This window comes from Serinus canaria, chromosome Z, assembly GCF_022539315.1.
Source record: "Serinus canaria isolate serCan28SL12 chromosome Z, serCan2020, whole genome shotgun sequence".
NCBI classification, from domain to species: Eukaryota; Metazoa; Chordata; class Aves; order Passeriformes; family Fringillidae; genus Serinus; species Serinus canaria.
Window position 1 is genome coordinate 52,928,993 of NC_066343.1, and position 22,813 is coordinate 52,951,805.

At 36.7% G+C, this 22,813-nt stretch overlaps 2 protein-coding genes and 1 pseudogene across 6 annotated transcripts in view; 1 reads left to right on the top strand and 2 right to left on the bottom strand.

Annotated features, from left to right (window-relative positions):
- The window catches only part of SCAMP1 (secretory carrier membrane protein 1), a 36,755-nt gene extending 26,468 nt beyond the window's left edge, over nucleotides 1–10,287 (top strand). Inside the window, exons 6-9 of the mRNA XM_009094022.4 lie at nucleotides 1,620–1,779; nucleotides 3,493–3,594; nucleotides 5,388–5,505; nucleotides 7,110–10,287. Coding sequence (XP_009092270.1) covers nucleotides 1,620–1,779; nucleotides 3,493–3,594; nucleotides 5,388–5,505; nucleotides 7,110–7,274 — 545 coding nt within the window. The 3' untranslated portion in view covers nucleotides 7,275–10,287. The remainder of the gene's footprint in view (nucleotides 1–1,619; nucleotides 1,780–3,492; nucleotides 3,595–5,387; nucleotides 5,506–7,109) is intronic.
- Nucleotides 10,288–13,220: 2,933 nt separating this feature from the next.
- On the bottom strand, nucleotides 13,221–17,368 carry LOC127061097 (uncharacterized; annotated as a pseudogene).
- LHFPL2 (LHFPL tetraspan subfamily member 2) overlaps nucleotides 13,221–22,813 on the bottom strand; it is a 119,733-nt gene continuing 110,140 nt past the window's right edge. For all 5 annotated transcript variants that reach the window (XM_050987047.1, XM_050987045.1, XM_050987044.1 and 2 more), the window contains one exon: nucleotides 13,221–17,694. In XM_050987047.1, the coding sequence (XP_050843004.1) occupies nucleotides 17,438–17,694 (257 nt within the window). In that variant the 3' untranslated portion in view covers nucleotides 13,221–17,437. The remainder of the gene's footprint in view (nucleotides 17,695–22,813) is intronic.

Sequence of the window (22,813 nt, forward strand, 5' to 3'; positions counted from 1 at the left end):
TGGTTGTGATGCTGCACCCTTTTCTGCACTGATGGTACTCTTTTAAAACTTGTCCTGTTACCATAATTGCAGTTATTAAATGAAAGTAATTTTGTAAAGCTCAGTCTCCACCAGAATTTGAATGTTTCTAGTAACATAGGGGTCTCCATGTGTTCTACTATTAAGTAGAAAAAGAGAATACCCCTTTCTTGTACTTATCAAAGGAAGGCAGGAACTGGCATTTGTATAGTTTTGTTTGCTTTATGAGGGATAAACACATGAATTCGGAAAGGAGTTGTTTTGCCTATCCTTATGGGGCAGTGCTAAGATATGTAGGTGTAATAATTGCCTTTTATTTTAAAGAACAAAGTGTTTTGATTCTGGCAACTCTTACCAGAAGATATGATCTATCTGAGGAAAGGTTTTCAGTTTCATCAGTCTTCCATGCAATGATCTGTGCATCTTGCTTTTAAGAGTTTTTTCCCACTGTGTTGGTTTAGAGCTCAAGCCATAATTAAGACATCAACAAAGAATTTCAGGATTCTCTTTTTCAGAATCTTTAGTATCTTGCCTGTTCTGTTAATCTTGCTATCCAAGAGAATGACTGAAATATTGCTCTGAACTTAAATAAAATAAAAATTATTGCTGTCAGGAGCAGTTTGTGCAGTTATAAATACCCTACTTTATCCTGATCCACAAGGAAAGAAATTGTTCTCTGAGGCAGAAAAATCCTTCCTGAATCACTGGTTATTGCTGAACAAAGAGAAAAGTTCGTGTTCATCTTTGAAGTCTAGCAGAACTAACTTCTGTGCCAGATAGCATGAAGGTAGTAGTTGTAATGTTTCTTAATATTGCCTTATTCTGTTCTAAGAAGTAAACTTAATAATGCATATGCATTTTTTAGTAAAAATTGAATAGTTACTATGTAACAAGGTCTGCCAATGAGAAAATTATAGTATTGAGCTAACAACATACCCCCAAAAAGGCAGATGTTCTAAGAAACACCAGTGTTCTAAGAAATATTTGAATATACAAAATACATTAAAACATCTAGAACAGCTTCGTGTTTTACTGAAGAACATTATAAGAAAGTGGAGTATCTGTTTTATTATATGGAGGACAAAGAGCTTTCTGTTGAAAGACTATTTGGGAAATTTTTGTTTTCAAATTTGAATGTGTACAGTGCCTGTTTTGTGATAGACTTTGTAATTTTTAAGCTTTCTCTCAAAAAGTATTCAGTGGTCTCATAAATATTTGTATTCAGTTATTACTGTAGGAAAAAGATCCATTATTGCAGCTGTAGAAACCTCTTTTTTCTCAATTTAATGTTTGAAAGTGTTTTATTTTTATGGCAAGATATTTTCCATTGCCAGGTAGCTGGTGGTACTTGAATTTTCATGTTGAGTGCTCTCACTTGTGAATACAGGGTTTACCTAAAATTTAGAAAACTATAAAAAATCAATTTATTACAGAAGGCCTTGAGATGGTATTGGTATTGTTTGCATACTGATATTTTGTTTAAAATGCTGTTGTCTTTAAATATTTAAAATGTTTAAAAGTTTGAGTATAACTTTAGGAGTTGTAATGATTTATTGTTTAAACATAACTTAATTAAGATTATTTTACTTTTGCTTCTACAGTCCATACAGTGACACTGTTTCTTAATATCTTTGGATGTTTGGCCTGGTTTTACGTTGATGCTACAAGAGGGGTTGATTTTGGATTGAGTATTCTCTGGTTCTTGCTTTTTACCCCTTGTTCTTTTGTCTGCTGGTACAGACCACTTTATGGAGCTTTCAGGTAACAATTTCAGCTTGACTTGGGATATTTAAAAACTTGTCAAAATGCATTAGCATTCCAGAATTTGCTTGATTATCATGATTATAATCCTTTAAAGTGCTTTCATTAGAAACAAAGAGTATGTTTGCCATTAATTCAGATGTTGAATTTGAAATACAGGTGCCAGTAGTTAGTAATATCATGGAATATCCTTTAAAAATATTTACTGTTTTTACTACAGACAAAATATTTGTCAGAAATACTTAACTTTGTTGAAGTTAATAAGGGGCTGGTAACAGTTGCAAAGAACATTCTTATTAAATCTCTGTTTCTACACCGCAAGAATTTAAGCAGATTGGTAGTCAATATTTTTTTGCTTCCTGAATGAACTTCATAAATAGCTACTCTTAAAATATTGTATTTTTAAGTGATAGACACCTACAGTATCTGTAATTGAAATAGCCTGAGATTCTTATGAATTAGTAGAGCAGGTATATGTTAAACAAACTAGTATTTTTCCTAGTCTTAGCAATCTTTGCAAACTTCAGAAGCATAAAGTGTGTGATTAAGAATATAATGGTGTGTTTGCATGCAAAAATAAACTTTTTCTTAGTGAAGATCAGCATGTAGAGATTTCAAGTCCTGTACTCCTGAAGTTTTGAGTTAGGTTTTTTTTTTTTTACATTGAAGTGATTCAGGATGTTCTCAGTTAAAATAACCTTATTCTTGTTTTAAAAGATTGATGGCCAGAAGTTGCAATTAGCTGTAACACTTAGAATACAGGAAGTTTTATTTTTGCTAACCAAGGAGGTATTGCCATACCCACAAATCTTCAAGGAATCAAATAGTTTTACTTGCATTTCTTGTCTAGTGAATCCATAGCTTGTCTTAGAGAAAATTGGTTAGTTGAGGAAGAAAAACTCTACTTGCATATTCAACTTTCAGTCAGTTGCTCAGCTGAAAATGAAATAGTTATTGAACTGAACTGGTTGTATAGGAATTACAAACTCCTTTCTGCAGGTAGAGCTGTTAAAGACAAAATCTCTTTCTGTGACTTAACTAAATGATTTCTACTTTCTTAAGAACTCTAGCAGGAAGCATATGATATGGTAAATAGTTTTGACAGTAGTAAGTTGAGTGTTACTGAAATTTTGCCTGTACATTTCTATTTGGCTGGGTTGGGTTTTTTTTGTTTGTTTTTGTTTGTTTGTTTGTTTGTTTGTTTTTTGTTTTTTTTATTTTCAGTCTTTGTAAGGCTGGCATTTTAGTAATTTAATTAGGAATGTATTTTGTTCATTTACTTTAAAATAACAACTGCTTCAGTATTCTGGTGTGCCATGTGTTTCAGTAGTTCCATATGAGATCTTACTTCCTTTCACAAGTTAAATATTCTCTCCCTATCTTGCTGTCACTGTGAACTTCACTCTGAAAGTGGAGCAGAATATAAACTTAAAATGGTTAGTTGAAGGGCGCCTGCTCTGGGCTGAACAGAATTATTCTCACCTTTACTAGAGATGCTGCTGGCAAAATCACTATATTAAAGAAGAAAGAGCAGCTCTTGTAAATAAACACTCTAAAAAACCACGGAATTGCTGATACTTCAGGTCACTTGATAAATGAAAGTACTTTTTGTCTAGTTAATGCAGTAAAAAGTTAGATTGGTACTACAGAATATGAATAAAAATGATTACTTTTCTGGCTGCTTTAATCTTTTTTTCCCCCCACCTCTTTCAGGAGTGACAGTTCATTCAGGTTCTTTGTGTTCTTCTTTGTATATATCTGTCAGTTTGCTGTACATGTACTTCAAGCTGCAGGATTTCAAAGATGGGGAAACTGGTGAGTACTCCGTTTGCCGTGGTGTTGTACTGTCTGTAAGACAAACACTCTTACTTGAAGTAACAGTTGCAATACAGGCTGTGTTTTCAAAGGAGTAATCTTGTGTTCACTAGAATGTTACATTTAACTCTCAAAATAGAGCATTTTTGGCGTGCTCTTGACTAGGAGAAGTGGGTGAAATGTATCCAAAGAATGTGGGGTACTTCTGTTACTAGACTGGTCAAAATATCATCCTTCAATTTAAACCACTTTGAACTTACTCTTTCATACACTACCTCCTCTGTTTTGGTGGTGTAAGGAGTTATTGCTCGTTCTGCATTTAAGGTAAAGGAAAGCAAAAATTTAGACAGCAACAACATGTTGTTTGCATATTTTTCGTATTATTAGGTATTTCTAGTTATATTTATAAACTTGCTACTTATTGAGAAATCTGTGGCTAAAATTGTAGAACAACTTAACAAGGCATTTTGGTGAATATATCTTGAATATTATTTGAAAAGTACATTTTTTTGAGTCACATCCATATTCTGCAATAAGTTGACCTTTCTTTTAAATGTTTGCAAATATATAAGCTTTTACATGAAGCTTGTATGTATATTATCTTTTATTTGAGTCTTTGAGGTCTAATATTTAGATTTTACAGGGAGAAACTATGGGGAATCAGTCGCTGTCCTTGAAATAAAGAAATTAACTAAAAGCAAGGTTGTAGTAGCCAGCTGGTAACATGAAGAGTCATAAGTGGCAGTGCTGTAGTTGGGTAATGACACTTCCCTCTATGAGTACTTTTTGCTGCAAACCTCAAAATATATGGAAGGCAGAGAAAACAGTATTACTTTAGAATTGTTTTGTAAGAAAAGAGCCTGATTTTTTTTCCTTTGGAATCCTCTATTGCTTATTCATCCAAGTCTGGGAAGTGTGCTTTTAAGCATATTTGGGGAAGGAGTATTGAAAGTAGCCAGATAATCAGAAAATCCTAATTACAGTTCAGATTTTGGGGTTTAGTGATAGTTTAGTGATAGTTTAGGGATACAGTGGATATCAAAGTAGTGTGTGAAGCAGGCAGGGGAAAGGTTTAAGGGTTTACATAATTTTTTGCTGTTTTTTTTTTTTTAATGTGGAAAAGATCTTATTTATCTTAATGCATGGGTTTTGTTCATAAGGCAGCCTGCTTTTTTTAGTTTTCAGGTCTGAAACTGTTGGTGTCTCTTGGTGTTTCAATTTTGAACACTGGGGAAATGCTTGAAGTAGATACTAACATAGCAGTTCTTTTCTACTAGTTCATCTGATGCTCTCTGCTTTAAAAAATTATATTAACCTTAGTTGAGAAAGCATCACTGAGTGGATACAAGTAAATGAGTCTTCACATGAAAGCAGTGTATGTGTGGTATTCTGTTCTGTATTTATAGATGTTAGAAACTATCATTTTAGGGATATTTTCTCATCTATGAATTCATGTAGTCTTGAATTAATCAGAAATGACGGTATATAACAAAAAAACCTCAAGAAGTTGAGAAGCAGCTCTCTAATTTCTCCACAATTTTGCTCAAGGAGAATAATATTTACAACTATTTTCATACAGTTTCACTGTATTTTCAGTGAAAAAATGGAAATTAAACTTTAAAAGCATATCATAGAACCAGAATATGCTCATGTAAAATTCCCATGATTTTTCTTTAAAAATAATCAAAATGGTTCATAACCAGGAGGTTATGAAATTTTCTTTGGTGAGGGTATCTTTGATTAAATGGTTCATGTGCTATACTAATAAAATTTGTTATTTCTCCTTCCTTCAGTGGGTGGATTTCATCTCTTACTGGACTTAATAAGAGTATTCCTGTTGGCATTATGATGATAATCATAGCTGCACTTTTCACAGCATCTGCTGTTATCTCATTAGTTATGTTTAAGAAGGTAAGTTACAAATTATTTGCCTCTTTTGTTTCCTACGTTTGATTTGGATTTTGCTTTCTGTCTTGAGAGATCTAATATTTAGATTACCCTTTCATAAAGTAGTGGGGATTAAATTACATTCTTCAAGGTGAGCCTTGCCTATTTACATTTGTGCAGTTTTGCTTATACTGTTGTGGAGTTACAAAATACTGGTATACAATGCAGGTATATTCTGCAGATGGGGAATGATAGCTCTGAATTAGAGAACCTGAGAGGTAACCCCAGCACAAAAGAGGAGGTGAAAGCACTGGACACTGTGATTGTAGCTGTACATGCCAGATTGTCCATCAGGCACAGAGAAGTGTGACTGAAATGATTGCTAAGTTACAGCTCTTAACAAATCATTCCCATTAAAATCAATAGAAGAGAGATGCTCAGCACCTCAGAAAAGGATTTTTATTTCTCTATTTTTTTTTTTTTTTTTATATTTTATTGCCAGCTAATGATGCAGGAGCATGAAAACTCAAGGAAATAAACTATTTCTCTATGGTTACTTCCAGTGAATTTCCACCCAGAATATCTAAGTATAGATATACTGATGCACTAGTAAGTCATTGAGATAAATGTAAATGAGAATTCTGATGATGATGTGCTGGCTGGATTCCAGTAATTCAACCTCAGTTACAGTTAAGTTTCAAGATTTTACAGATGCCTAAATTCTTTTGACCCGTTCACAGTAAACTAGAAATTATAAGTGTGTGCCTGGAGATGTCCTTTCTTGTCTTCTGTAGAAATACTCTATACATGAGAAGAAACAAGCAAGAAAAAAGTATGGTGGAATATCTTTTTACATTTTTCTTACCAAAGATTCTTTCCAAAAATCTGCATATTCATATATGACTTGGTTTATCTTTATGGATGAGAAGTAGTCACATTTATAACAGAGAAAAAAGTTACATTAATTTTCCTGATACACTGAATGAAAATGTCTTCGTAGTATTATTTTAGTTATTATTTAGCTAAGTCACAACCTTTTTGTAACTTAACTGAGTCAAAAATAGCATTTGAATTTCAATACTTGATAATTGGGAGTTAATCAGGATTTTTTTGTCTGGTTTTGTTGGTTTTTATTTGCTATATACCATATTGTTAAGAGTGTTTGTAAGTCATATTGTTTATTCCTCTGGTTATTATGCAGAACTATTTGTCATCACACCAGTTCTGCAAATGTGTAACTGTGTAATAAGAATATTTTGAAATTTTCAATATTCAGAGTGTTGCTTACTCTTGTAACTAGTCAGAGTAACTAAAATGTTTCTAAATATTGTTGTAGAGAAAAATTCACCAAATACACATCACACATTTTAGTGAACACGATGAGACCCCTCTGAACTTCTAGATAATGACAAGTATCCTCCACAGTCAAATAATATGTGCAATTGGACAATGAAAAATTAAGAAGTTTTTGGGAAAAAATTCCATGATCTCATCTCTGGATTCACTCAAACACATGAACAAATCACATTTCCCCACCTCACAGCTCCATTTTCATTGAGACTTTGCTGTTGGTCTGCTAAGAAATGGGAAGCATGGCACCATTTTCTCAGTGCTTTTCCCCTCTGTAGGTGCACGGGCTGTACCGCACGACTGGTGCGAGCTTTGAGAAGGCGCAGCAGGAGTTTGCCACGGGAGTGATGTCCAACAAAACTGTACAAACTGCTGCAGCCAACGCTGCCTCCACAGCGGCCACCAGCGCGGCTCAGAATGCCTTCAAGGGTAACCGGATGTAGAGAAACACCGTCACCCCTGTTCTCCTCAACTGTTCTTTATTTTCCAGTCACTTACTATATTCCCTAAATGCCTAGATCAAAATTCACACAGCATGTTCGTTTCTTCCACAGCTGTGCATGGGTTAAATGGGAAATGGTTGGTTTATTTTATTATAAATTTATTTATTTTAAGAAGAAAACCATTTTTCCCCCCTTCTTTAACAGAAGTGTTGAATTCTGCAGTGTAAAGCTTTACATATTTTATGGAGGATAAATAATTTCAACAATTGGCCTGAGAATGAACTCTGGTATATAATGATCAAATCAATGTAGTAAGAATCTGGAAGGTTTTTTAGCAATTCACTCTCATTTTCTTTTTTTTTTTTTTTTTGAGGTCAGGAAAGCAGTTTGGATTAATTATTTTTCTTTGCAAGAACTGATTTCCCTATGTCTACCTTAAGAAGTGGGGTCATAAGCGGTCAGTAAGACGTGACTGAGAGATGTAGTTAGGTTTGACTACTGTTTTTGCACTTTCAGCAGCTGTTGGGGGTCAAATACAAGTAAGGCAGAGAATATAAATTCTTGTTTGGTTTTGTTTTCTTTTTTATTAGGTAAGTCTTTTGATATAAACCTGTAAGTTTGCATGAATACTGTTGAGTTACCTGATCTTGTTTAGGTAGTGTTTTGGTCCAGAATTTACCTGCGCCACTTTATGGCATTTGTTTGTATGTATTTCCATGGAGTGTTCTCTACCTGTGAGAAATTACTATGGGGCATAAACATTCTCTGTAATAGAATAGTTCAGTTTAAGGAAGTTAACTGGTGATTTCAATCACGGAGCTAAGTTATATATTTGCTATTTTTAACTTCAGTATAACCATATCCCCTGTCCCTCTTCTATGTGCAGTGGTATTTTTGTTTTATTTGGGACTTTTTTTTGTTAGTTTTTGTTTGGGGTTTTTTTTCAAGTATAGATTTATGTTTAACAGTGGTACTAAATCTCTATCCTGGACAGTCACTCTGTTTACTGCCTGTCCAAAACACTATATACACAGTATTTAATTTTCTAACAGGAATGTTGTCTAAAATCAGGCTCTTGAAGCAAAGGCATTTAATGGATACTTGAATGAATTTTCCTATTAACTCAGCCATCTCTGTGATGTGATTTAAGCTATAGGAAAAAACTTTTAAACTATTTTGATTTGGCAAAGGGAGAGATATTTATCTTTAATAAGTTAGATTTTATCTCATTGAATTGGAGGCCTAAGTTAGATTGATGCTGTGAAACTAACAATCCATAATAGTATATACCATCACAATATTCTTGAATAAAATATAGTCAGGACTTGGGTATAGTTTGAGTTTCTCTGCTTTGAAGACCTTACGTTTTTCGATTGCCTCATGAGACTTACATATAATACTTACACAATATTTCAAACTCTTCATCATGAAAGATGACATCCCACAACCTGTGTAAGTACACACACACCATGGCTGAAATTAATTCAGCTCTTAAGGTGAATCATAGCACAGCATAAAGTTCTGAGGCCCCTCCACATTCTGAAAGTGGACTGAATTTCAATACACTGTATTCATAATAACAGAAGCTCATTTTAAAAAATACTCCCCTAGCATAATCCTTGAATCAGTAATATGCTGTTAGCATGAATTCTCTTGTTAGTCTCCTTTCACTAACTAATTTTTTTAAACCACACTCAAATTTGAAAAAAAATCATAGTTTCACCTATGCTGAAGTTCACATTAATGAATATATGTGCTTAAGTATTCTATCTAACAAGGCTGTTAAAATGTCATAATATTGGACATGCTAACATTGAACTTAAATTTGTGTAGAATGTTTTTAAAGCTTTCCAGATTAAAGTCACTGTTCTCTGCTGAGATCGGGGGACCATCATTCTAGAAGCTATACATCAAGATTGTTCTTTTCATATTTTAAACTTAACTTGAGGGTTGTATATAGGAACTCTGCTATGGATTACTTTTAAATCTAAATTTAGGGAATTCTTTTGGTACCTCTTAGATTGGAATCCTAGGGACTTTGTCCTTACAATTTAACTGAAGTTGAAGATTGCATAATAGCATAATTATCAGAAAAAACACCAAACAAACTAGAAATAAAACCTGAATTTGGCAGGTAGATTTTTTTCTCAAATGTTTGAAGGTTCTTTGAGAAAACATATGTAATGTTCTGTGTATAAGAATTGATTTGTAATATCATGGGTTGAATGTACAGATTTAAGCCTTCTGAGTGAAATTTAGGGTTGTTTCACATGTGAATTCTTTAAACCAGAAATCTGTGACACTTTGCAGCCCAAAAAGGAGGGAAAAGTTCATTTACCTTTGACAGCAGAAGGCTGAAATTTGTTAAAAATATTTTGTACCCAACAAAAATTAGATTTTATGATCTCTTATTAATCAGAGTATGGCGCCCACTTGAGTTGTCTTTTTGTAGTATTGTGACAAACAGAGTACAAGGTATGAAGTTTAAACACTGGAATGTCAGTAGTCTTTGATTTGTAATTTAGGAGTTGTTTTTATTTATCTGAGGATGTTTGTATATTTTGTAAATTACTAACAATGTTCTGCCATCCTGGTGAATGTCATGGTTCTGTACAAATGCACTTCTTCTGTCTCTCTGTTGCATGTCTGGGTAGTTCAGAAGTTTTGTATATTTATTGTATTAACACAGTGTCATAGAATAAAAAAAGACTTTTTTCCTAGGTGTTTGCTCTGTATAGTTTTGACCAATAATGGGGATTTTTCTTCTAACAGTCAGGGTGATGTGCAGGGAGGATGATCTATGTAAAAGTCTGACTTGCTTTTTATAATTCTGTATATAGATGCTGTATTTCTGCTGAAATGGTGAAGCAAAATGTCCACTATCAATAAATCTGGTTAAAGAGCATTAGTCTACTCAACTGTTACGAAGAAAATTCTTAAAATACTTGCAGTTTACCTTCTTGTGCTGTAAACTCACAAGGGTTAAAATTAAACATGCTCTGTCATGACTGGATGGAATTCTACAGGTATTGACTCTTAAAACATTATTGAAAGTAAAATGAAGTTGCTGAAAAAACTGCTTTGGTAGTATTTATTTTCCTAATTTCTGCCAGTGAATCAACATTTCTGTGTTACTGCTATCCTGCTCTTTCTTTTTTTTAGTCACTAGCACAATCTGTTGTTTTTTTTTCATGTAATGTCAGTTTTAGCACCTGCTCTCTAGTACTCATCTTACTACAGGGTTTCCTCTGAAGGGCTGGATGACTTCATCTAGAAGACTGTGATGTAGGTAAGTTTGCAAATGCATGATGCATCTTCGTGCAGTGATACAGTGAACAGTGCTCTGAGGTACAGTTAGGATTATTTTGGGAGATGGCAGATGTGTTTTTAAAGACACTTTCGTGTGCATGCATCAATCAGTATTGAAATTCTTCCTCCACTTGATTTTTCTAGTTTACAGATCTAGAATGGCAGTGTCAGCAGTCTGAAGGAAGGTTTTGTACTTTCTTGTAAATGTAAGCATGGTTGTGCCATATGATCCAGTCATGTTTTATGTTTAGAATTATTACACAATTTTAGTGCTCTTCATTGGACATAATTCCTCTGGTTTGCTTAGGTTACTTTCCTCAAGAAGTTGTAAGCATGGAAAAGCATGCACACATTGAGAGAAAAGCATGGTTAAGAGTACTGTAATTAAAAATACTCAGTGATACTTCTGGGAAGATATTTCTGCCAAGGAAGAGGCACACACCTAGAACATTCTGGTTATTAATCTGCATTCTGGCACAGTGGGTCAAATAATTAATTAGGTTTGACTCAGTTATATTAAAACATTTGTGAATTAGTTTGTACTTTTTTCCTACAAATTTATTTTGTGTCTGCAAGTAGCTTTTATTTTCATAATTAGAAAAATCAGGAACATTGCCAAAGGCACTAGTGCAGATCTAGCTCAGCAGCAAAACTATACAGTGAAACTTTATACAAGGATTAAACTGGATACGATGTCACATGATACTGAGGGGAAAATAAAAAAGGCATTGGTAAGGATGTGTAACTTGTGGCTCATGCTACCATATATTTTGTTCTGGGAAAAAAACCCCAAAATTTTCCCAGCAGTTTAATGGAAGTATATACTGCTCAACTAAAATTATGCTTTTTGTTGGATGAAAGTGATTACATTACACAGTTGCAGTTTCAGTACAGTCTCTCAGTACTCTTGGAGATTCCTGTTGACTAAGGAATGAGTGTATGTGTACATATATAAAAGTAAGTGTACTGTCCTGCTTTTGGTGAGTGCTCCTTCATGTTCCTGTTACATTACACTCAGATGTGAAGGAAAATGCTTCAATACAGAGGAGCTGCTCTTTACAGCATTGAGAATACCAGGTTTTACTTCTTTATATCCATGATTTAAGAAGGGAAATCTCCAGCTGGAGCTTCCAGATGGGAAGTATTTGGGACTGATTTTTATTAATAAAGTTTGAGGCTGTATTAGTAAAAACAGGGCTGGTGCAGGCCTGGGAGACAGGCTGGCTTCAGTTACTTGTGGCCCTGCACTCGGCTTTTCTGCTCTGTGACCTTGTACAGCTGGAGTTGGGTAGGCAACACTGGCTGGAGCCCAGACCACTGAACAGAACAGCTGCCTCTGACCACTGGTGCCTCTGTGGCATCAGCTGCTCTGCCACTGCTCCAGCTGGCAATGCTGCTAGTAGATTTTATCATGTTTCTAGCCTAATTAAACAATTGCGTATATCTGAGCTGTAGTCATTGCACACATGCCAAAGCATGGTTGCTGTTTTTCAGTGCAGAAGTGTTGTCTTTGCTGTGCCTGTATTTTTTTAGAAGAATGCATGATGTTACTTTTAGAGGAGTGCATGATGTTTTGAAAGAAAAAATGCATAGCCTGGGTTGGGCAGTGGGGTGACACTTTTTGTCCAAGGTAAGAGAACAACAGGAAGTGGTCAGAATACAGAATCACGGAATTAATTAGGATGGAAAAGACCTAAACACTCCTGAGATCATTGACTCCAGCCTAAGACTTATGTAATTAAATATAGCATTCTTTCTCTTTTACCTTGGTTAGACCAAGTTACTGATCCCACCACATCTGAGTGATACCTTAGGCCAGTTTTACTGATTCCTACTCTCTCAGAATTTCACTGATACAAAAATTTTCTAAATGAAAGGCATTTGAGAACAAGCTTTCAGTGAATTGCAGAACAAGACATCATCTTTATATTCCTGTTACTCTAACACTGATAATAGACATCCACTTTGTGATTGTTCCCCTATTCTAAACCCAGCTGGAGTTTGGAGAACAAGTTACAAGAACATGGAAAGGTGTGACAATACACACAACTGGAGTCTTGAACTCTGGGCTACTGCCAACTCCATTAACTTTACTGGAAAAGGAAGGTAATATTTTTAGCTGTTCGAATCAGTACTTCATAATTTCTTTAAGCAGTGTTTTATATTTGGAGAATAAGTGCTCTAACTATACATGTTTTCCAATTCGTAAATTGACAGTGATAGTGGTGCATTCAGTGGCATCTATCCCCTAAGTTCTGGACTGTATGTTTCCAGATGTTCCAAGTTGTAACTAAGAGCTACTTCTCTGAAGTTTAGGAACTGTTAGAAGTGTAATTAAACTATACATGAATAATTATATATAAATTTAATAGAAGCAGACCATTGCAACTGACAAATAAGTGACATGCTGACTTTAAACTACTGAAAGCCTTCCTCCTGGTTCTGCTATAGACTGGCTTTGTAATCTTTCTCTAGTGTTTGTCATGTCACAGCTGAAAGCTAAAACACTGTGGCAAACACCATTTTTAAAATCTGTGTATGATGAAGCAATATTTGTTTCAGAACTGTTACTACCCTTTTTCATGAAAAAGGAAATGCCGTGCTTTAGTTGCAAAATGAAACACATTTTGTCAGAGCTATATTCAATTAGTCTCTTTAATGCAACTGTATTGTATAACACATAGTTACAATTTCAGATCACGTACTTCTGATCAGTAAGCAGTAATAAGTGTTTAAGTCAGATGGGAATCTGAAATACATTATTGGACTGGGATCTTAAATGCTATTAAAGCTACAATCAAAGCTCAGCTTGGCTCAACTTGTCCAATATTCTTGTATTAAGGTAATCAGACTCCTGTTAAAAGTTCAAAACCTCACATTTAATTGAAATTTAGATTAAAAAGAAGACATTAGGTACATCATTCATGCTAACAAATGTACATAGTGGTGAGTCAAGAACAGAAAAACAGTACCACAAATAAACCATGGCTCAAAACCTACTCTAACTGGATCGCTGCAGCTGCTCTTCCTATACCAAGGAGCTGTGTCTGCATTGCTGCCATGCTCTGCTTTTGTTGCACTCTGCCCTTTCCTTGAGATGTAGGCACCAGTGCCCATGGCTTTCAAGGAAGGCCTGAACTCCTCTCCATTTACCACTAGGATGTGGGGGATGGGGGGGATTTAACAATGCAAAATGGAAATTATTTGGCTTAAAAAAAAAAAAAATCACAGAATCCAGAGAACTTTATTGAGTAAAACAGATACAAAGGTGATATAGACAACCCAGAAATAGCTCAGTAGCAATGTTTTTTGCAGTGCCACATTACACATAAAGCACGCTAAGAAACCTTGCTGAGGTTTTTCAGCTTTTTGAGTGTTAATGGCAAGGGGTGGACACAGCTTCACACTGGAAGTGTCTGTATCCTGAGTAATTCAAATCAATCTAGAAGATATTTTTGTTAAAGCTGCTGTTACTACCACTGTTGTATTGATCTTCCAAATCAGTGATTTTATTGCATTACACTATATCCATACCAACAAACTCCAGCCACTTCTTCCCTGGGAAGTCCCTTTTCCAATCACTTGTTAAAATGCAAAAACTAAAAAAAAAAAAAAACCAAAAAAAACAAAAACAAAAAAAACCACCCCAAAAAAACCAAAAACCAGCAAAATAACCAAAAAAAACCCCACAAAACCCATTCCTTGTATTGCACATCTCACACAAGTCTGTGTATATATATATATATATTTAAATATGCTACAATTAAAAAAGGTCTATGGCACTTTATTGAATATAAGTTTAAGAAATTGATGAAACCACAGATGTTTGAAGAAATCTTCAATACCACAAAACAAAGTTAAACTGAACTAATTGGCACACAGGTTTTAAAAAATCCACAGCAAATTCCTCTAGATCCTATGCAGTGCACGTACATTAAGAAGCAGTTACACTCTACAGCCCCCTCATGAAATCAGTTAAATCAGCTTAAAGCTGATTTTGCTTTTTTTCTTTCCCAGAGTGCCTTTGAAAGCTACTGCTGAGGTTAACTTCAGGAGCAATTTAAATAGCTGTGAAATTTAATGAGTGCACCCTGCACCTGAAAACCTCATCCAGGAAAAAAAAATTCACTATATATACCACCTTACCACTTGCTAGAAAAACAGAACCCTGAGAAAAGAAATTCTGATTATTTCTCCTCTGTATTTCTTCCCAGCCTGTCTTCTATCTGTACTACATGAACATGGGTATTTTTGCAAGTTAGTTAATTATGCTGTTGCAGAGCAAGCTGATAATATACCAGCAACAAGCAGAAAAGCTGGTTCTTCTTGGTTGCAAATGCAAACAAAAGCAAAATGTGCCACTGAAAATCTCTTTAATACTTAAAAAACCAAACCCAAACAAAATGTACTATTGAAATTTTTTTAAGCATCATGTGGATCACAGCAGAGGTCAGCTAGTAACCTGAAGGAAGGTTGTTCATTGTTTACTTCTCAACCAGAGCAAAGTATGCTCTCTCAACCTTTGTAAGGACTAACCTGACCTGATTCTGGCTAATCAAGTCCTTAAGCCAGTGCAGCATTTTTCACCCTAATACTGTGTCAAGACTTGTTGGCAGTGGTGATCTGGGCTTTGGATTGCTACCCACCTAAGGAAGCTAAAACCATACATCTGCTTAGTAATTAATTTTTAGCTTTTAGGTTTATATGGTACTCATACAACTGCTTACCCCCTCTTTTCCAACTGCAGGGCCCCCAAGGGCAGGGCAGACCTGAGCTGGTGGTCCAGATTCAGTGCATGCTCCAGAAGGGGCTCGGGAGGGATGCCTGGAGGAAGCCTTGCTGGACCCTGGGTATAAGCCCAGTGCATGTCCTTCAGGTGTGGGGGATGTGGCTAGGGCAAAGCCAATGACACACACAGGTGTGGACAGGGTGTGTGGACTCTAATTTTTACCCTCAAGCACCACTATGTGCTGGTAATTTTGCTTTATTAAAATCTTGATTTGTGTAGGCACTTGGTCCCAGACCATAACTTTTGGAGGGGATTTAAATTCAATATTTAAAAGAACAGTGAGTTCCCTGATTTAAAGTAGAAGATGGCAGATGTGGGTTGCAAGAGCAGGTGAATGCAAGAAGAGGCTAGGTTAAAACAATCCCTTTTTCAATACAGGCATACGTTGTTGCACTGCATCTCAGAGGTCACCTGTGTATCTGTCCCCCGCACAGGTGGCAGGTGCCATGGGCACAGAGGCACAGGCTGGAGCTGCTCTGTCACTGTGGTGGGCAGCAGGTGCTGCAAGGGGACCTCAGCTCCGTGACTGTTCGCCAATCCTCCAGGCTGCCCCGTGCCCGCTGTCAGGACTGCTGAACAGCTCTTGTCTTGTGGAGCACATCAGCAGGGCCTTGAAAGCAGCTACCTACCTGGACAGTAACAACGATTTTTTAATAATTAATGGCAAATTTTAAGGGACTGACCAGGCAAAACCAAGAATCTCTGCTCTGTGTAATAGTGAAGCAACACTGTCACTAGATGATGTTAAACTACCAAGAAATAAGAAAAGGAATCTAAAATTCACCTAGTATTTAATTAGAACTACTCAGATCAATTATCCCCAATGCTCCTATGGCACAGTTGCATCATTCCTTTCTTTGTTAAAATACCTTACAAACTTGGTATCAGAAGTAGTTCTAGGAAGTGAGGCAACACCACAAATAACACAACGAGCTGGCTCTGAGAAAAAAATGGCATTTGTGGCAACTGCTGTTTAATTTCTGCTGATTTAATTGGAAAAAGGTCTACTACTACACACACACATTAAAAAAAAAAAAAAAGGAAAAAAAATTCTTCCCAGCCACATGGAATTCGTAAAGGCTTCCTGAAAAGTTTACATTTCCTAAAGACTCATGTGCGTCTGGGTCATGAGACAGACTTATCTGTAGACTGGGAATGACGTTTCACTGACAAGAGAAAAGGTACAATGTTGAATTACAATTTGGAATCCGCAATTAAAGGAGAGGCTGCTGCCCACATAAGGCTGGTGCTGTGGGGAGCTGTTGTCTGCTTGGGATTTTAGAAGTTTTAATAAAGGCTATAGAAATATTTCAGTTTTATCTGAATCAAATGAGAACCAGTCTAACAACAGCTTCTCTGTCTTGTCAGTGGAAACAATATTTACCTGCTAAGTAATAAGTTGCACACACCTTGTGCTCTTAAGTTTCAAGAGAGAGAAATCTGGCAAGGACTTGACTTTCTAAATGCCTTAAGATTGGTGTAAACGTCAGCTTTGCTCTCTCCAACACAGAGTTAATATCCAAGCAGGCACTGTACTTCTAAGAAGTTCAGTACCAAAAAGCACCTCCATGAAAATGGTACCAAACCAGGTGATGGTGAAGAAATATACACCAGTGAGGGGAGCCCTTGGAAACAAAGCCTCATTAAAATAGGCTTCTCTTTTCCTTAAGAAAAAAAAATGTGCTGGCTTTTATTATTTTAAACCCAAATTCTTCAAAGTGACCAAGGTGGGTCAGGCAATCCGATCAATCAGAATTTTTCAGTTTTAACAACATTCCTGCTATATACATGTGATTACTCACATCCCCAGTCAGATTAATATATTCCACTGTGTCCTGATCACAGAATGAAACTAAAAATATCCCCAAGTATTTACATTCTGCTTTCTTGGGATCCTTTCTCTGATCCTCATTGCCCAGCAAAGAAGAACGACCCTTTCAGTATTTCAGGGTCGGAATGCATGGGGCTCAATCACACAAATGGTAAAAACACGTAAATGGATCTGCTTGCCCAGTCAATGGAAAGCAGATAAAGATCCAGGTGCTGGTATTTTTTCCCACTGGAGTTAAAGGAGGCAGATAAGGTTTTTTCCTTCTTCTATTTCTTCTTGCACTTTGTCACTGGACGTGGCTATTTCAGCTTGTGCCGAGAAGACTGCACAGATGAACGTCAGAACAGTGCCGCCGATTGCTGTGTAGAAAGCCCAGCCCAGGGAGCAGTCTCCCAGTTTGTAAGCAGAAGCATAAAATCCACAATAGCTTATCGCCTTCTGGCATCCCCAACCTGCAGGGTAAAGTATCAAACCTAAGATAAGGAAGAGCCCTAGAAATAAAAACAGAAAGAAGTTTTACAAACAATTAGTCTAACATCAAATGCAGCATATCTAGTAATTGTTATTATGGTCACTAACACTCATAATTTATCAGGATTGGGAGAAAACTGTCATCTCATCCATCTAATCTTCCTTTACTGATTGTTCCCTTCCCTAGTGTATGTCATGCAGTCTTTCAACTAAATTTTAATCTACCCTGTTATTTATGTTGTGAAAGGCTTACTTTTTATGAGAATGGTTTAATTCCTTATTTTAATCTCTGTATTCCTCCTACATCCTTTCCTCTCACACATTATTGCTACAAATACAGAGCATGCAAAATATTCAAGCATCTCCACCTACTGCTTATGCTTGCACTTCTCAAAAATGTAGGGATACTTGCATCCACTTTTGATTTTGTATTTAGCTAGCCCTCATTTAGCTTTGTTTAGCCATTCACCATAACGTGTTTGCCTGTTTTGATCTGGATTTTGCCTACATTGATTTTCCTGCCTGGAAAAAACAAACAAATAAAAAACAACAAAAAAACCCCATCCAAAACCAAAACAAAAGAAACCCATATAAAACCAAAACCACAAAAAAACAGTTACACTTCTACTTTTTTGGCCACATTAGGTCATAGTAGAAAGATAATACTGCCAGTTCACTGAGTGGCTCTCAGAACAGAGGGAATCTGGAGTCACCCTAAACAAACAGATCCAAGTACCCATAGCCAGTGCGTACCTAATCCTGGGATCCTCCAAACAGTTGACTAACTCCTTCAGAAGAAAAGCACTTTCCCAAGTGATGGCAGGGGCAAAAGCCTCAACTCCCCATGTCACTAAACACCCCCAACAGTCTGGTGTGCCTCAGGCTGGAAGTGAAAAGCTCAGACTAGTTGTTCTGCCCATGTGATTGTCTCTTGTATTCATAGGTTTCTCTGTGAAGACCATCTAAGCAGTGAAGGGCTTCATTAAGGCAATTGAAAGTCACATTAGTGTCCCTGCACACGTCTTTGTACAAAGAAAGGAGATTTAATCAAAATGTCTAACATGATAGTGGCTACAGCGCTTTCTTATGGGCACTAAAAAAAATCACAATGAATTAAGCACATACCTCCCTCCCATAAGGAATGTAAGAAGGAGCTAAACATAAGAACAGCTCACAGTATCAAAATTTGCTTTCTGTTTACCTTAAAAATTTACTTAAAAGGAAAATTATGAAAAACAGTTTTTTTAAATGCAGTCAGTTTATCCAGAAAATGAATATAGCTTTCCAGATTCCATAAATATTCCTGATTTACTTTTCCTGCACATCAGAGCCCTTTATTTAACCTGGTATGCTTGATGAAAACAGCTGCTAAAAGTGCTGTTATCTTCTAGAAGTAGGTTAAAAGTTGTGCACTAAAACCAGTCTTTTTTTTTCTTTCCTGTAATCAACAGATTAAAAATAAAATAACAGGTTTAAAGACTTGTTTTTATCTTCTTCCGTTCACTTAGACTAGCAGTTAGAGTTCTCTGCAGTATGTTAGGGTTCCTTAATTGTTCAAAGAAATTTGGCCAGATGCATGAAATCTTCCTCAACAATGAAAATGTGGGTCCTAGCTAAAGGACATGTAAGCAGTTAATTTACACAAAAAGCAAAAATCATCATCCAACTGTCTAAAATTAATGTCTGTGAATGCCAGACATTTCACAAAAGAAAGCCCTTCCTCCAGCGTTTTTCTAATGATGACACAACACCATGGGCATGAATGACCTAAATGTCATTACTCTTTGGGGCAGCAAAATCCATTAGTGAGTGATATCCATTCTCTGTGGAGGGATTTCATCACTGCTTACATTTAAGAACCAGTGACAAATTTTATGCAGTGTTTCCTGGCTGGTTGGCCAAATACATTAAGTATAAAGTATTGCTTTATCTTGGACAGACCTGGATAAGCTGTGCATTCATCCTGCTGAGCCCTGCAGCCATTTCAGACTAAACACCAGCAGTTCCTTCTCCTCTATTCATCACAGTTTCCTGTTCTGCGCAACCAGTGTGACCACACTATGTATCTTTCTGACTACACATTGGTATGGGCCAGTTGCTGCTCTCTCTAACATTCACAAGCCCTTTGGTAAGTAAAAATCACCATCACTGAATTCAGAAGCTGGATCTGAAATGCCAGCATAGCTGCTGCCAACACGGAAGTTTTTTAAGTTTACCACTCCATCACTCAAAAACCTAGACAGCCGGTGTTTACCAGCAAATCCTGCTTACGGCTGAGTGACACAAACAGCACCAAGAAGACACATCCATCACTTTTTTTCCAAAACTAGAGCACTGAGCAACTCCCGAGAGCTACTGGTTCATGGAATGTATGCCCCAAGCTGAGAAGCTATTACCCAAAACTCAGGCTCTCAAAAGGCACAGCACTGCTGCCAAATGTAGTCATCAGGACTTTACTGACTTAGACCTTTTCTTCAAAAGTACAGAAAATTTCTGGATATAAAAATATAATAAATACTATAAAAAAGCCACAATTTGATAAACTTCATCTATTTTCTCAGAGACGCAAACAAGATCTGGAGGAATGCCTTAACTATGGATTTGAATACAGTCAGACTATGTACCTGATTTCAGACAGCTAACTTTGTAACTCATATACTGGACCAGCATCATAAAAAAGTAGTTTCACTAACAAACTTCCTTTCTACTTCTCCATTTCAGTGTAGACAGAAAGTGTTTCATGAGCCTCTTAGCACTATCTCTAATATTTATCACAATTTCTTATTTCATTAATAACTGGCTCCTGCTTGACAGGAAAAGTAAATAAAGATGATTCCATTAAGTCAATTCAAAATACCCACAGGAGAAAGGCACTCCTTTGGTTCATGCTAACAGCAAGTGGAGAGGCACAGGCCCCTCATCACACACTCAGCTCAAAGTTCCCATATCCAGAGCAATGGCTGAGCTGTTCAGGGTCCCGGTCTGCCCACAAAGGAGTGTTTAATTACAGAGGAGCTTTGCCTCCTGCTACCCAGTATCTGAGAAGAGTCAGTCCCAGATCTCATCTCAATGACTCCTACAGCTTGAACAAAACAGGCAGATGATGCTCCACCATGCACTAATAGTGCAAACCATTGCCTAAATTGCCTAAAACAACAGACAGCAAACCAAAACCCTTACCTGTTCAACCACTTGCAGCCAGACACCCCTCAAAAAGAAACACCCTCTTACTCCTGGAAACATGGATGGAAAGGGAAAAGGAGAAAAAAAACTATCTTCTGTTAACAGTTTGCCTTGAGACATGTCTAGCAAGAGGAGAGTAATTATTAATTATAGAGGTTTTTTAATAAATCAGTTTTTGTTTGTCCCTGTGCCTTTGAAGAGAAGCCAATACTCAAGAAAAAGAACAGAGAATAAAAATTGAGTGCTCTGTCTGAAAAAGTTTTCTACAATTAATCTTTTCAGTTCTTTGTGCTGCTGTACAATAAGTGATTTTTAATTTACAGCCAACCTACCTGTGGAATTACTGCTGTTTGTTCACCCTGCTGTTTATTCCCAGGGAGGAACAAATTCACTCTGAAAACATTACAAGCTGTTTTCCACTGTGCTCATCTACAGGCACATCCACAGAGTTCATGCTTGCACTGTTCTAGATTTAACTCCCTCTCTGGGCACAGCTGCACTGCTGAAACTGCAGGTTCTGCTGTACACATACTGCTGTTCCTACTTTTTAAGCAGCACAATCCCACTTCTTGAAATCAGTATGATTATTTTTCAAAATTTCCTTTTTGTTAGTTGTCGCCAGTTCTCAATTACCTCTTCTCTGAGGAATCCTCAAAGCAGAGGTATGAAAGACTGTCACACAATGTTGCCAGATGCCTAGGAATGACAACAGAAAACTATTCAAATTTTTTACCCAGAGGCTTCACCTATAACTCTCTGGTGTAAGTTCTGTCAGCAGAGAACATTTTTACATCTTTCACTGAAGGCAATTTGACCATGTAACCTTTTATTTTCAGGCCCTAATTACTTGCTTTTGAAAAGATGTCTTTGTGAGATTTAGATTTTAATGTTACTATTAGATTACTATGTATCTCCTGATTACAACAGCCTATTAAACATCAGACATTCTTTACTTAAATGGTGTAAGAGCAACTCCTTTCTCCTAAAACACCAAAGCAAAACCTTACAGCACACTGAGAACATCAATATCAATAGAGCAGACTGCATCACTATGCAGAAATATTTCAGAAGACAGTTGACTAATGCTTTTCCTATAGGAGAAGACCTTTTGTATTTGTGCACCAAGAACTTTTCCCCTTTTAAAGGCCTGCAGCTGCAGCGAGGTATTGCTCCTCCTGGTTTTTATACACAGCAATGCTGCCAGGTCAACACAGTGGAAAACCAACAGACCAGCCTTTCATTGTGAGCATTTTTATGTCATATTATGAGCTGGGGCTCAGATCTGAGGAAAACCTTTCTTCTTCCCTGGAAGCAGCCCTTGAGACAGGAGGTAGGGCAGAGGCTTGTTTAGCCAAATGAAGGCATGCTATCTAGTTTTGACAGTCTCCTGTGCAGCTGCTGTTGTGCCACATTAAACAAGAGCATAAACTAACAAAGCCACTTTCCATTGCAAAGCCTGAAACTATCTACTCATTTCCTAGCAAAATAGTAAAAAAAGCTTTTAAATACTGCTGAAGAAACAGGAAATTAAGCAGCTGTGATCAATGAGGTGGCACTGCAACAGGCTCCTATGGAGCTGCACGACTGAGCAGCAACATTATGAGAGAGGAAAAGAAAAAGGGTAAAAGGGTAAAAGCAGGGAGGGACTAGCTTTGCAGTGCTGTGCAGGTGGGCTGCATCCCCAGTGGCACTGATCCTGATTGTTTTAACCTTCTGCAAAACCACAGGGGATTAAGAATCAGTCCAGGGACACGGCATCAACCTGGCACCCTGCCTTTATTGCTCACATTTCCACATGTGTCAATACGCTACCTGAACATTTCATGAGTTAAATATCTGTACAAATATACTAGTGTAGCTTAAGCCACGAAGGCTTTCCCATATGCAAATTTTTTCTTGACAAACCCAGCAGGGATGCTACCAGGTTACCACTCATGCACTTTTGATCACTTTGCC